This window comes from Capricornis sumatraensis, chromosome 22 (genome assembly GCF_032405125.1).
Source record: "Capricornis sumatraensis isolate serow.1 chromosome 22, serow.2, whole genome shotgun sequence".
Lineage (NCBI taxonomy): Eukaryota > Metazoa > Chordata > Mammalia > Artiodactyla > Bovidae > Capricornis > Capricornis sumatraensis.
This window is the reverse complement of record NC_091090.1, coordinates 34,681,755-34,697,553: the sequence shown is the minus strand read 5'-3', so window position 1 is coordinate 34,697,553 and position 15,799 is coordinate 34,681,755. Positions and strand designations below refer to the sequence as shown.

General features: G+C 43.0%; 1 protein-coding gene and 2 non-coding genes across 3 annotated transcripts; all 3 read right to left on the bottom strand.

The window, feature by feature from the left end:
* Window positions 1–1,607: 1,607 nt before the first annotated feature.
* Window positions 1,608–4,700, bottom strand: POM121L2 (POM121 transmembrane nucleoporin like 2). Its single transcript, XM_068994051.1, has one exon. The coding sequence runs from the start codon at window positions 4,698–4,700 to the stop codon at window positions 1,608–1,610; it is 3,093 nt and encodes a 1,030-aa protein (XP_068850152.1).
* A 1,892-nt stretch (window positions 4,701–6,592) lies between these two features.
* On the bottom strand, window positions 6,593–6,664 carry TRNAM-CAU (transfer RNA methionine (anticodon CAU)). Its single transcript has one exon. It is a non-coding gene; the product is annotated as a tRNA-Met (tRNA).
* A 4,150-nt stretch (window positions 6,665–10,814) lies between these two features.
* TRNAK-UUU (transfer RNA lysine (anticodon UUU)) lies at window positions 10,815–10,887 on the bottom strand. Its single transcript has one exon. It is a non-coding gene; the product is annotated as a tRNA-Lys (tRNA).
* Between the last annotated feature and the right edge of the window lie 4,912 nt (window positions 10,888–15,799).

The following is a 15,799-nucleotide window of genomic DNA, read 5'->3' as shown; positions in this document are numbered from 1 at the left end:
GGTCTGTGATACCCTTCCCCAGTTTATTCCCAGAATACACACCTTAAAACAGAAATCAAGTTCAAAGACTTCTTTGGTAAGATGAACTTCTGTCTTCTGCTTACATTCCCCCAGCCTTTGTCATTTATTTTGAAATCACTGGCTACTGACCAATCAACCCGCTAAACTATTATCTCCAAAGCAGGAGTTTCCATCTCCTCTGAATGTCTGGTGCAAAGAACAATACAGGGCATATAGCCATCACTATATAAATGCTAAATTATCATGTAAAGAGTAGTAGAAAGGGTCTCATACTTTTGCTCTTATCCCGCCCCACTCTATAAGACAGCAATCCTGGATTGTGGAATGTCTTTAAAACGTGAAATAGCATGAATATTTAGAGTCATATATACCTGGGTTAGAGTTCTAACTTTGGTGATTTGCTGTAGGGAGGGATAAGTGAGCACAGAATTTGGAGCCAAGAGGATTTAAGTCCCAAATTTAACCTTTACTAACTGGTTGAGATTGGGCAAGTTTCTCAGTATCTCTCTGCCTCAGAATAGACGTGAGTTGGATAGTAATTCCTATACCATAAACTCACATCAACAATTTACTTTTATTGTATCAACCAATTTGAGATGGTTTATTTTTCCAATTATGTCTCTTTCAAGGTATCCATAAAGCAGGAGATAGATGTATTCATAGAGTCATTCTTGCCTTTTTTTTTCATTAGGATGATAAGTGCTAAGGAATATGTTGAGGCTTACTCATAGACCTCACATTGGTTATGTACTTTTTCTCTTTTATTCCTCAGGTCCAAGAGTTTTACTGCACTACCCACCCCAGCTAGGAGGGATGTGAATGTAAAGGGTGACTATATAAGGTATTATACAAATTAAAAGAAAAAAATGAATTGTAAGCTTTGGTTCCCTAACTGAGCATTTCTGGCTCATACTGGAGGGATTATGACCTATGGTGTAAAGAGCAGAAGCAAGATTGCACCACTGTGTCTTTTTCTCCCCAACCCTCCTGCGGGTACTCTCATGGGTTAACCACTGATCCTCAAAGAAAAGTTGGATTCAAGGTCAAACTGCATTAAAAGCTTCTCCAAAAATATATAAAAGTTAAAAAAATAAAAGCATCTCTGAAAACCAATTGAGGAACAAAGGTGAGAGAAATGAGGACTTGGTTGCCCTAGGGAATCAGATAAAGGAACCACTTCTTTGAGCCAAATAAAAAGAAGGCTGAGATTTAGAAAGAATCTATTCCACCTTCCAGAGTTGCAAGAGGGCTGTATTTGTTGCCTCCCTGTCATGTCTGTTCCCAGAAAAAAAGCAGGAGGCAGAGTCCTGATTGAGCTCATCCTTGACACAGAAAGAAATGGGCAGGGAGGGGAAGGCAAGGCTCTGTTCAGTCCCAAAGATTTAGTTCCACTCAGTTCCATTCTGCTATTATCACTGATACTTTAGTCTTTCATCGTCTTCTAGAATGTAGATTAGGACCACAAGGCGAATGTGCAAAGCTCTCACCTTAGATCTCAGGTATTTTTGCTATAGAGACTTAGAAGATGCTGAGGCAATTCACTACACTGAGGTCCACATCACAGTATGAATGGCAAGGAACACAGGTTATTTCTTATGGGGATGATGCCTTCGAGAATGCCCTTGCTCCCTGTTCCTTGAGGTTTTTGATTTTGTGCCAATGGGAAATGATGAGGCTGGTGATCTGAAAGATCCTTTTCCAACAGAGCCCTGGGGAGGTGAAGAATGCATCCCAAAGCCAAAACTGCTGCCTGCCTTGACTGGTCCAAGGACAGGAGTGCTCTGAGCAAAAGGATCCATGGAAGGGCCCCTAAACATAGTTTTTCTTGCAGAAATGTTGGCCCTCCCCAAGGCAAAAGGTGTGCCCTGGCTGGTCAGGCCCTGGTTTTTTGGGCCCCAGCCTTTACCCAAGGGTGTGATGGTGCTAGTTGTCCCACTTGGCACTGCTCCAGTGCTGAATGCTCTGGAGTTGGAATTCATGTCTGGAGCAGTCACACTGACCCCAGTCTCACCACAGTCCATAGGGGTTACTAATCCCCCAAAGTCAAAAGGTCTCGGGGCTGTGCTACCAAACACTGAGCCACAAGCCCCAGTCCGGTGGGTTGGGGTAACAACTCCAAAACAATTTGTATTAGCCTGACCAAAGGGAAAAGCTATTGGAGTGTTGTTAACATCTGGCCGGAGGTTGGTAGGGATGCAAAAGGTGGAGGCTGATGGTGCCAAACCTCCAAAGGTTGACTGAGTGGGACTGTTGAAGGATGGTTGAGTCAGAGTTTGTGCTGGGATTGAGGATGCCACTGTTGAGTTTCCAAAAATGAGAGAGCTACTGAAGCTTGGGCCAAGGGGTGGTTGGGGGGCTCCTTGCTTCTGCCCATATGCAATCCCAAATGTAGGCTGGGGAGTTGCTCCCAGGGATAGTGGAAAAGGTGGCCTTGGGCCTGACCCCAAGGGAATTGCGAATGCTGAGGTTGAACTGGAGATCCTGGATGACAATGCAGGCTGGTTGGTGTTTCCTAGGGCTGAAGCGGACAGAGAGCTAGCCCTAAAATTGGCAGTGCTCCTGGTAGGGGATATTTGGACAGCACTGGGAAGAACCTGGCTAAAGATAGTGACTGTGTGTACAGTAGGGATGGTAGGACGTTGGCATGGTGGCAAAATGAAGCCTGCAGCTGGGGAGAAACTGGCCTTGAAGGCACAGGCAGCCCCAAGAAGGAAAGGGTGGCAAGTGGAAGGGATGGAGTAAGTGTTGCCCATGGTACTGGTAACATTCACTACACCAAAATCCAAAGGTGGTTTAAAAGAGTCTTTGGATGTGCTAGCTGGTGTGGTGGACATGACTACAGAGGTAGCCTTGACCAGGCCATGGAAGAGATGGGTAGAAGCAGGGGTAGGTGGAGGAGAGGCCTGCTTGAAAGAGAAAGGAGCTATCATGGGCATAGTTTTAAGTGGCCTTACACTGCCGAAGATAGGCCTGAAAGTGGGAGTTAAGGTACCCGGAGCTGAAGATGGAGCAGCTGTGACTGAAATTCTAGAGTATAAGGAGGTCCCAGTCTCACTATTGGGTGGGAGCCCCAAAATGGGTTTTGACATGTGGTCAGTAGAAGCTGCAACAGGAGGCACAGATGCAGGAGGATGGGGAGCTGGGTTGCTCATCAGTCTAGATGAAGTACTTTGCATAGTGGGGGCTGTAGAGATAACAGCAGATGAGTCCGGGTGCGCGGCAGCCTGAGAAGTCAAAGGTAGCCGTGTGGTGCCAGTGACTGGTGATGTGGGAGAAACAGGGGTCAGATGGATGAAAGTAGCTGGGAGTTTTGAGTCCGAAGAGATGCCTGAAAGGGGGTCTGACTGTGAGCACCCAAATGGGGCTGGCAGGCTTGCTGTTGTCAAAGGTGAATGGGCTGCACTGATTACCTCTCCAGTGGGTTGTGGGAAGGCCGGTGGACCTGGAGACTTCTGTAACTTATTTAAATTTTCCAACTGAGGATCAGTGCCCTGGGCTGGAGCTGTGCCTGCAGAAGGCAGGGTGAGAGATAGGGAAGACTGAATAGCAGACCTAGACTCAGAGGCAGAGTCTGTGGTGATCTCAGTTGTATTCTCTCTGGCTTTGTTGTTTGATTGGAGTCCAGCTTTCTTCCCTAACGCCAGGTCTTCAGGGACTGGATGACCAAGCTGGGGAGGTGGAGTGAGAGACAGCAGGTTTTCAGGGCTAGATGGAAGCAGTGGAATCTGATTTTGCTGTCCAGAGCTTCCAGATGTTTCTGGGGACTCGTCTGATACCAGTGGGACTGGAGGGTGAGACTGATGACATTTTTCTTTCTTTTTTACTGGCCACTCTGGTATCTGGAGTGATGCACTGGGAATACTTTTCTTCCAAGGTTCCGAGAAACCTCGAGAAGAGCTGAAAGAGCTTGTGATAGCATTTCTTTTGGAGTTAAGGGAGTCGCCTGTGTGTGTGCTGGTCAAGGAGTCCATGGAGGAACAACTGGGCCTTTTATTCAAGCTGTGATCTGAGCTCCAAGGGTTGAGGCTTCTCTTCAGAGGCCCAGGCCTGGGCACAAAAGAAGTGAGGACTCCCTCTTTCACCAGAGGTTTAAATGCAGATGGTCTGGTCTCTGGAATACTTCTCTTACAGTCAAAGTTCTCATGAAACAGTGGTTCTTCGAACTTCACTTTCCCTTTCTTGCACTCTTTGAGGGCCCTCAGCACCGTTTCCTTTGCACAGGGGTCTGGGAGCCTCTCAGAGGGCGAAGACCCTGCAGAGTTGATTACCTCTTCTGGGGAAGCGGAGGGGGGCACTGTCCGCTCAGGAGGAACGATCTTGATGGTCACTGGGCTCCATATTGCCCTGGGGTGCCGCAGAGACCAGACACTTCGCTTGAAGTAACCTTCCCACCAGTCTGAGGGAAGAGGCCCCATGATGGAATTCTGGCATCTCTTCATGGGAAAGCGCCTCCAAGCCTCACTGACCATCCACGCGGTGGGGTTGGTAGGAACCCAGTCCGGCGGCCTCCTCGCAGGTCTGTGTCGAGGGGCAGGGTGGGCACGATGGACGTGCTGAATCCGGTAGACTTGATGAAGGGACTGAGTTGGCCGGCGGTTCACTGGCCTCTCCGACAAGTCTATGCGCCCTTCTGCTGGGGATGATGGCGAAAGTCCCAGCTTGCTCAGGTAACTGCCCATGCGGATCAATGAAGCGGAGTCGGTGACTTGGATTTAGGGTTTCCGCTCCCGAGGTTTCCCGACGACCCAGCCGCGGTCGAAGTGCGCAGTGTTCGGATGACGGTTGGCATCGCGGCACGAGGAAAGAGCAAGGGTCTCGGGGCGCTCCACATCCTCCAGGTCCGGTATCCGAAAGTCAGCAGCCGGTGAAAACAGAGGACACACGGCACGTCGGCGGTCGGGGTGGCCTGCTCGGCTATTTTGAGGCAGAAGCTGGACGCTCGGGCCTCTGTTCTCTCCTCTCCAGGTTGCAGCGCGCGGCAGGCGGAGAGGGATTGGAGAGGAAGCGCGCGGCCGGAGTTCACCCAGGCACGCAGAGCTAGAGCTGGGCAGGCGCGGAGTCTCCAGATTACCGCAGCGGCCGGCAGGAAGGGGCCGGGCTGCGGAAGGCGGGCCTGATCCATGCGCCCTCCTGTTCCCTGGAGTTGGAATAATGAGTGCAGTCCGAGACCCGCAGGGTGAGTAGGGGTGGGGGAGCTCGCGGGAGCGCAAGACTGGAGACTCGGACGCGAGGATCTGTGCAGCCCAGACTGCAATCTTGGCGCCAGCAGCCGGGAGCAACTCAAGCGGGAGTTGCTGGGTGGGGATTCCCGCACTTCTTTCCTTTGCCTTTTTGTTCCTGCAGCCAGTAGGGGTCAGTCATTGCCTCGTGGATGATAAACGCCGGACGTAGCCCCACCATCCAGGGTCGCCCCCCGGAGACTGAATCCGGCCCTCCGATTGTTCGTACTGCTTCTACAGGCGCTGCAGCAGTCTGGAGGGGTCTCGAGACCTCGGACTGAGCCAAAGGGATTACCTGTCTGCGAGCCGCGAACCTGAGCGCCTCCGCAGGCACCCGGCTTAGTCGCTAGCTCAGCCACCCAGACTCTCTCTTCATTTGCGATCTTCACCTAACCCAGTGCGGTCGAAGCTTTCGGAGGAGAGCAAAAGAGTGGGAGATTTAATTTGAGGCTGAATATTCAGACTAAGCCAGGGTGAACTAGGGGACTAACATTCTGAGAAATTAAGAAACAACGTTTTAAGATTCTAGAACAACTCCTAATAATAAAATTGGCATGGATTGAAGACAACTCTTTGAAGAAAGATCATTTCAAGGTTAAGTTAAGGAACTCGGAGAGAGGGTTCCCTTCAAAACCCACACGGTCCAAAAATGGGTCCAGACATTTCGCACTTCATCGATCTCTTTCTCCTTGAACTTGCATTTCTATAGAATCCTATGCCAATATAATGTATGTTTATGCTTTAAGTCTTTATTCGATCATCCTACTATACTAGTCTGTACCAAACAAGTATAAACATTGAAATCTGAAATTTTAATATTTAGTGATACCACAAATCTGTTACAAGCAAATTTGGGGTTTAATTTATATTTGCATTTACTAATAGAATGCAATCAATCAAAACATCTTGAGTAGGTAATAAGTTGAAAAACCTCTTTACTGGAAGATGTAACAGAAGCAAATATGGAATTTATCACTTCTTGCTCCATGAGGTAGCATACAATGTACAAGACCACCTGGACAGAAAGAATATTTCCAATTGCTCTTCTTCTGGACACCAGGGATGGAAGGAATTTTACAATTCGGAGTAGTGTGCCACTTCAGATAGAAGAGTTTGGAACTGCCTAGTGGGAGAATCGTGGGATTTTAAAGTAAGGTGGGAAACAACCCAAATTAGAGGATTACCAAACTCGTGAATTTTTATTGATTAAACATGGAAGATGTAGAAATTGACTTGGTTTCTGTTCTTGTATCCTGGAATCAAATTGGAATAAAGTTTAGCGTAAATCAGTCAGTTCAGTCGCTCAGTCGTGTCCTACTCCTGGCGAAAATAAACAGGTGTAAAAACCTTCCTAGCAGAGGATGGTTTCGATCCATCGACCTCTGGGTTATGGGCCCAGCACGCTTCCGCTGCGCCACTCTGCTGGTCTCTTGAGCGATGTCACTGTTTTTCCTTTCAATGATTATATCACCGTTTGTGCTACATATATTTCCTTTCATTCTGATGGTTTCCGCCTCACCTCTACTCTCCCTTACACATAGAAGATCCGCTCTTCCATAATCAGATGACCTCGGATCATCACCTCCAGATCTGCAGTTTTCCAATCTGCCAAAGAGTGACCAAGCTTATCAATGTACCCCTCCCCAGCACTTTTCCCCCTCCCTGAAGCCGCTATATATGTATGCACGCACGAGAGCTCAGTCGTGTCCAACTCTTTGCGACCCCACGGACTGTAGCCCACCTGGTTCCTCTGTTCATGGGATTTCCCAGGCAAGAATACTGGAGTGGGTTGCCATTTCCTTCTCCAGGAGAATCTTTCCGACCTAGGGATCAAGCCCACATCTCTTGAGTCTTCTGCGTCGGTAGGCCGGTTCTTTACCTGGAGCCGCTAGCCGCTCAGAAAAAGCAGAGGAAGAGCCCGCGGAGCAAAACTCAGGATGGACACTTCTCGGGGAGAATCTCGAAAGTCGTGTAGCCAACTCTGGTGCCATCAGACAGGAATTGTGTTAACCATCTCCTGTGTTGTTTGTCGAAAGTCTCATAGACAATCGTTTGAATAAAAGATGCTTTATTCACTTGCAAGGGGGCAAGATTTCCACAAGGACGGTGCGCCTGCAATAAAGTTAACTCAATTTATTGTTCAAATTATTACACGGGGGTCACAATTTCGATTGCATCTCGTTTGGGGTCATTTCGACTTAAAAAAAATGATTTTTTCTTTCTTTTTTTTTTTTTTTTAAAGATAGACCCATCTTTTTCCCGTGTTAGAGAGCAGAACCTTTGGAAAGTTCCTGAACATAGCTCTTGTTTGCAGCTGCCTTTGTGACGTCTCTAGAGAGGGCCCATCTGGAAGGTAAAAAGCCTTTTATCTTTCTTTAGTACTGTGAGCTGAAGCCTTCTCTGATATATTAGACTGGACATTTCCACTAGCATTTCATTAGTCTAGCTAAGCCACATGGCCAAGTCCATGAAGAAGACAAAGTATGTATGTTATACCATAAATACATTATTCTAATGAAATAATAATTATAAATTCACATGAAATTATTATAAATACTTATAAATTCACATGAAGTTGCAAAGATAATGTATTGAGGTTTCATGTATCAATAGTTCATTCTTTTTTTTTTTTAAGTGTTCAATACTGTTCCATAGTATAGATATAGCAGTTTTTAACCTATTCACCTATTAAGGAACATTTTGGTTGTTTTCAGGTTTTGAGCTATTATGAATAAAGCTTCTATAAGTAATAATGTACACAGTTTTGTATGGATATAAGTTTTCATTGTTCCGAGATAAATGCCTAGGAGTGAAATTGCTGAGTTGTATGGTGTGTGTTTAGTTCTTTAAGAAACTGACAAACTGTTTTTCAGAGTGGTTTTACCATTCTACATTCCCATAAGCAATGTATGACAAATCCAGTTTCTCTGCATTCTTGCCAAACTTTAGCAGGTGTTAAACTGGTAATTTGTTATTTTATCTCTTATAATAGATGTGTAGTGATATCTCATCATGGTCTTTATTTATATTTCCTAAATGACTAGTGATATTGAACATCTTTTCATGTGCTTATTTCCCATTTGTATATCCTCTTTGGTAAAATGTCCCTTCATGTTTTTTGCCCATTTTCTAATTGGATTGATTGTTGTTTTAAAAAGGAGTTTTGAGAGGTCTCTGTCAGATATGTTATCTGCAAATATATTCTCCCAGTCTATAACTCTTTTAAAATTTTCTCAGCAAAGTCTATTGCAGAGTGAAAGTTTTTCATTTTGAAATCCAGTTAGTCAAGTTTGTCTTTTATGGACTGTGTGTTTGGTGTTATGCCTATTATCTCTCTATCAAGCACCAAGTCCCCCAAATATTCTCACATTTTTTCCCCAAAAGTTTTAAAGTTTTATGTTTTATTTTAAATCTATAAAGCATTTTCAGTTAATTTTTAAATAAAATATGAGATGTAAGCTGAGGTTTACTTCTTTTGCCTATAGATATCCAATTCTTGTTCAGTCACTCATTCATATCTGACTCTTTGTGACCCCATGGATGGCAATTCACCAGGCTTCCCTGTCCTTCACTGTCTCTGGGAGTTTGCTCAAACTCATGTCCATTGAGTTGATGATGTCAACCAATCATCTCATCCTCTGTCACTTCCTTCACCTCATGTCCTCAATCTTTCCCAACATCAGGGTCTTTTCCAATGAGTCGGCTTTTCACATCAGGTGGCCAAAGTATTGGAGCTTCAGCTTCAGCATCTGTCCTTCCAATGAGTATTCAATGATTTCCTTTAGGATTGGTTGGTTTGATCTTCTAGCTGTTCACAGGACTCTCAAGAGTCTTCTCCAGCACCACAGTTCGAAAGCATCAGTTCTTTGGCATTTAGTCTTCTTTGTGGTCCAGCTCTCACATCCATATATGACTGCTAGAAAAACCATAGCTTTGACAAGACAGATCTTTGGTGGCAAAGTTACATCTCTGCTTTTTAATATGCCATCTAGGTTTATCATAGTTTTTCTTCCAAGGAGCAAGCATCTTAATTTGTATAAAATGAGTGTCCAATTACTCTCCCACAATCATGAGAAAAAAGTAAGACTTTTCTTCCTCTACTGAATTGCTTTTGCATTGTTGTAAAAAGTTATTTAGATGTAGTTGTATGTGTTGCTTTCTGTATTCTCTGTACTGTTTCATTGACATATATCTATCCCTCTTCCAATTAATGTATGCTCTTTATTACACTCTGTAGCTATACAATAAGTCTTGAAATCCTAAGAATGATTTCTTCCACTTTATTCCTGTTTTTCAGAATCATTCTAGTTATTCTAACTCATTTGATTTTCCACGTAAATTTTAGAACAGTCATGTCTATAGCTACAAAAAATCTTTCCTGGATTGTGAGAGGAATTATGTTAAATTATGTTAAACTTGTACATCATTTTCAAGAGAGTTGACATCTTTGCTATGCTGCATTTTATGATCAATGAATACATAATCTCTCTCCATTTATTTAAGGCTTTTTTTTTAATCAGAATTTTGTCGTTTTGCTGTTTCCAGCAGGCACATGTTCACATGTTTGAGTAGATTTTTATCTAAGTGCTTCTTTACTTAAAAAACAAACAAACAAACACACACCGTATTTTAATTTTGGTGTCCATTTTTTTTATTGCTAGTATATAGAAATACAATTGATTTTTCTATTTTGATCTTGTATTCTGTGACTTTGCTAAACATACTTAATAGTTCTAGGAGGATTTTTGTTTGCTTTTAGCTCCTTAAGATTTTCTATGTAAACCATCATATAATCTTCAAATGGGGAGTACAATCCTTCCACAGAGATGGAGGGAGGAAATGTATATTTCTAAAGAAAAATACAATCCACTGAGTAAGAAATTGTATCAACACACAATTGGACAAAATTGCAGAAATGGATTGTAAAATATGCCAATATTTTTGGGTAGGGTGAGTATTTCACCTAAAGATTATACTGCAGTATTTATGAAATAACTTCCTACCATTTATGTTTATCATTAGAATGTAACATTACCATGGCTTAGTGCAGGGCTTTCCCATCTATTAAGTAGCTCAGTTGTGAGAGAGAATAACTGAAAATCTAGAAGTCCTGACCCAGTGAATACTTTACTCGACAAATATACTTTCCAGTTCCTTTTCGAATACACCCAGGTCTAAAGGGATAGCTTTCTTATATTTCATGGGCTGTAAGCATTTTATTGGAGAAGGAAATGGCAACCTACTCCAGTACTCCTGCCTGGAGAATCCCATGGACAGAGGAATCTGGAAGGTTACAGTCCACGGGGTTGCAAAGAGTCAGACACGACTGAGCGACTTCACTTCACTTAAGCATTTTATACTGTGTTCCTCAGGAAGACTCCATTATTAAGAGCTGCTAAGATCTCCTTCTGCTTAAAACACAATATCAAATCTCAGCTACTGGTTAAGGTTGAAGGTAACTGACTTCTTGGTGTTTCCTCACTCTACACAGGTGAAAGTGGTCAAAGTTTAAGCCAAATTTTCCTTGAGATAAAAAGCCAGGATCCTCTAACACAAGAAAGTATTTAAATCTCCCGCCTGGACAGGGACTTGAACCCTGGACCCTCAGATTAAAAGTCTGATGCTCTACCGACTGAGCTACCCAGGCTCCAAGAACACATGGCTTACTTTGTTTCCCTTGTACACTTCAATGACTTTGGGGGCATTTTTAGTCCCCTAAGGTAAGGAATGGAGAAGGCAATGGCACCCCACTCCAGTACTCTTGCCTGGAAAATCCCATGGGTGGAGGAGCCTGGTGGGCTGCAGTCCATGGGGTCGCTAGGAGTCAGACACGACTGAGCGACTTCACTTTCACTTTCATGCCTTGGAGAAGGAAATGGCAACCCACTCCAGTGTTCTTGCCTGGAGAATCCCAGGGATGACGGAGCCTGGTGGGCTGCCGTCTGTGGGGTCGCACAGAGTCGGACACAACTGAAGCGACTTAGCAGCAGCAGCAGCAGCAAGGTAAGGAAAAGTAAGAAATCCATTCCAATATTCTTGGAGGCAACCCATTCCAATATTCTCAAAAACCTGGAGGGCTACAGTACACGGTGTCGCAAAGAGTTGGGCATGACTGAACTCACACACACACACACACACACAAGATAATTTTGACAAATTTGACATTCCCTCTCACATTTTTTCCAGTGGACATTTAACATTTTTCTTCACAAATTTCTATTTTTGCTGAAGGATATGAATTCCTTGTATCAAAGGAATTTTAAAACTATAATAACTTAACACCTACCAACATCTATTGGCACTAGTGGTAAAGAACACGCCTGCCTATGCAGGATATGTAAAGAGACATGGGTTTGATCCCTGGGTAGAGAAGATCTCCTGAAGAAGGGCCTGGCAACTGACTCCAGTATTCTTGTTTGGAAAATCCCAAGGACAGAGGAGCCTGGCAGGCTACAGTCCATAGGATCACAAAGAGTCGGACAGAACTTAAGTGACAGCACATGTACGACATATATTGAGAGAGAAAAGAAATCTATTTCCTTCAATTTATTTTTTCTATTCCGTGTCTTTCCCAGAACTTTATCCCAATACAACAACATTTTGCATTTAGTCTTTTCTTGATCTTCCTACCATGCTTCTCTGTACCAAATGCAGGTATAAATATTAAAATTTGATATTATTTCCTTTGAATATTAAAAATACTTCCTGTGGATTGTGCTAATCTGCATCTACTTGCACATAACCAAGGCATGATAAACAGATTATAATTTGAAAAACCCTTTAATGGAGGAGGTAATAGAAGTAAATGTGGAATTTGTCATTCTCCCTCCTCCATGAAGTTGTATACAAAATCATCCTGGAAGTTCTCTTGAGGTCCAGTGATTAAAACTTTGCCTTCCAATGCAGGAGACACAGATTCCAGGAGCTAAGATTCCATATGCCTCACGGCCAAAAAACCAAAACATAAAATGGAAGCAATATTGTAACAAATTCAACAGACTTTAAAAACGGGCCACATTTAAAAAAAAAAAAAAAGTCAACAACAACAGCTTGAAGGATTCAGTTTTTCCAGTTGTTTCCATGATGGGAATCAGAGAGGAGAGCACCCCGGGGCAGTGTGTCACAGTCAAATGTCTTAATTTATCAGAATTGTCTTAATTTATCAAGCGGAAGGCTGAAAATTTTCCATGGAAGGTGAGAACGTGGGACTTGACTGCCACACTTCTATAGTAGACTGTTTCTCGAGAGATGAATTTTAGAAAAGTAAATACCTTAGGAAAGGTAAAATAAGTAAGATTTAGAAGTAGATTTAGTTCAATTGTTTGAATATAGTTAAACAATGGAGTTGCTAGAAAACTTGCAGCTAAGGTTAGTTCGAATACACTGATCGCTGGCTTATCCAACAAGCTTCAGTGGCTCCACTCTGCTTATAAATGAATGTGCCCTCATTGATATTCAATTTGTTGTTATTGTTCAGTCGCTAAGTCATGTCAGACACTTGTGACACCATGGACTGCAGCATACCACGCTCCTCTCTGATTCACTATTTCCTGGAGCTTGCTCAAATTCCTGTCAGTCGAGTTGCTGATGCTGTCTCATTCTTTGCCACCCCCTTCTTTTTCTTCCAGTCTTGCCCAGCATCAGGGTCTTTTCCAATAAATCAGCTCTTCACATCATGTGGCCAAAGTATTGAAGCTTCAGCTTCAGCAACAGTCTTTCAATTAATATTCAGGGTTGATTTTCTTTAGGACTGACTGATTTAATCTCTTTGAAGTTTAAGGGACTCTCAAGAATCTTCTTTAGTACCACAATTCGAAAGCATCAGTTCTTCGGCACTCAGCCTTCTTTATGGTCCACAGCTCTCACATCCACACATGACTACTGGAAAAACCACAGCTTTGATAACAAGTGATAATCCTATATATGTTAGGAAAATAGGCCACTGATTAAAAAAAAAAAAAACATAGCTTTGACTGTACAGACCTTTGTTGGCAAAGTGATATTCAACTGCATTACCACAAATGGTTTTTCAAACATAGGAATGATTTCTTTTATTTTTTCCCACGTCTTTTTCCTTCCTTCCTCTAGCTCACTCTTCCCTTTTCTTGGACTCTCTTTTGTCCTCTTGAGAATCAGAAGGTTCCACCAAGTCTGCTTTTTCCCATTCTGCCAAATATTCAATCTCTGACCTGCTTCTTCATAAGTTTGTCTGGGCTCACAGGAGGAACTGCAGAGGGAACCAAGGAGGGGCCAATGGAGCAAAGCCATAAGGAAACTCTCACTTGAGAAGAACCTATCAAAAATCTCAAGAGATTTTTCTTTCTCTGCAAAGGAACCAGGTTTTTTGGAATTCCATTTCTGACTGGATAATGTTTGGGTCTGTTTTGATGGGGACCAGGAGTTCCTATGTTTGAAAACAGGATATTTGTTTCTGAAGCTGATCTCAGGGAATGGGGCTTTTGGAAGTCCCTGCACACCAAGGCTCCTGTTATTTGAGGCTGCCTCTGAGCAGTACCTTCCAGAAATTGCAGTGCTAGATGCTAAATAAGAACTTCACACAGAAGTAACTAGAAGCCACAAAAATATTGCCCACTGAATTCAAATGCCAAATTTCTCCAATATAACTTCCCTCCAACGTCTATAGTCCCGCCTCTGACAGAAGAGTAACTGTGACAGAGGAGTTGAAGTGGAAGGAGGCAGGGGAATTCTTGTTTCGTGTCCTCTTGCTTTTGGATGAAGAAGTTGCATTTCCTCTGGAATTCCTTCTCCCTTTCCCATTTGCCATTCCCTACTTGTCCTTTGGATCTCAGTTCAGACACTACCTTCTGGAACTTTTTGCTGACTCAAGACTGGTTTAGAAACTCCTGAAATATACCTAGAATTCCCGAGATTATTTCAGTCTCATCAATAGTGTTAATTACATGTTTCATTGTAACTGTCTCTTGTATGAGTCTTCCATTAGCATGCCCAGGGTTTAGTCTTTAAATATCGCATATATGCAAAAGTCTTTCCATCTTGGACTGCTCCTTCAAACTCCAAATTCACATATCCAGCTGCCTTCTTGACAAGTATTTTATACTTAACATTGCCAAAAACTGAATTCCTAATCCTCCCTCCAAACTTTCTCTTCACTAGTCTTTCACATCTCAGTGAAGAAAAAAGAAAGAAAGAAGTAGATGAGGAAGCAATGGAAACAGTGATAGACTTTAATTTTGGGGGCTCCAAAATCACTGAAGATGGTGACTGCAGCCATGAAATTTAAAAACTCTTGCTCTTTGGAAGAAAAGTTATGACCAACCTAGACAGCATATTCAAAAGCAGAGACATTACTTTGCCAACAAAGGTCTGTCTAGTAAAAACTATGGTTTTTCCAGTAGTCATATATGGATATGAGAGTTGGAGTCTAAAGAAAGCCGAGCGCTGAAGAATTGATGCTTTTGAACCGTGGTGTTGGAGAAGACGTTTGAGAGTCCCTTGGACTGCAAGGAGATCCAAGCAGTCCATCCTAAAGGAAATCAGTCCTGAATATTCATTGTAAGGACTGATGCTGAAGCTGAAACTCCAATACTTTGGCCACCTGATGCAAAAAGCTGACTCACTGGAAAAGACCCTGATGCTGGGAAAGATTGAAGGTGGGAGAAGGGGACGACAGAGGATGAGATGGTTGGATGGCATCATCGACTCAATGGACACGAGTTTGAGTCAACTCCAGGAGTTGGTGATGGACAGGGAGGCCTGGCATGCTGCAGTTCATGGGGTTGCAAAGAGTCAGATAAGACTAAGCGACTGAAGTGAAGTGAACTGAAAAAAAAAAAAAAGAAAACTACTCCATTTGTGCAGGCATCTGTGAATCTTTGCTTTTGCTCAGATCCTACATCTCATCAGCTCCACCTTCAAAATATAGTCATAATCCAACCAGTTTTTACTATTTCCACTGCGATCATACTAGATAATTTATCAATCTCTCACCTAAATTTTTGCAGTAGACCCATCACTGGCCTCCTGCTAGTAACCTTGCCCCTTTCCTGTCTGTTCTAAACACAGAAGTAGTGCAAAATTCTCCAAGTGTTCAAAACTCTCCAAGAGTTTCGCTTTTGTCCAGTAAAAAAGTCAAAGCACCTCTAGCGGCCTGTAAGAGCTCTCCCTTCATATCTTATCCTCCCCTTTAGCTCCTTGCTTTTCCTCAAACAAGTCAGACATATTCCTGCCTCATTCCTTTGCACATGTTGTTTCTTTTGCCTAGAAACACCTTTTCCCAAATACTCATTTGCCTAACTCATTTCCTCATATCCTTCAGGTCTGCTTCACTTTATTAGTGAAGTTTTACCTGTTCAACATGCTTAAAATTACAAAACATTACAAAGAAAAAAGCCATCCCTATTATCTCTTCATTCATACATATGTTTTTTCATTCATACTTATTACCATCTACTCACACACATTTTACTTATTCACTGGTCTGCATTTCCCATTACAATGAGGAGAGAGTTTTGCACATTTTGTTCAGAAATACAATCCCAGTATCTAGAGGAGAACATGTCAAATAGCAGATCCTCAAC

Bases quoted from the DNA above. Each gene is read 5' to 3' on its own strand.
- POM121L2 (XM_068994051.1), bottom strand. From the start codon at position 4,700: ATGGGCAGTTACCTGAGCAAGCTGGGACTTTCGCCATCATCCCCAGCA.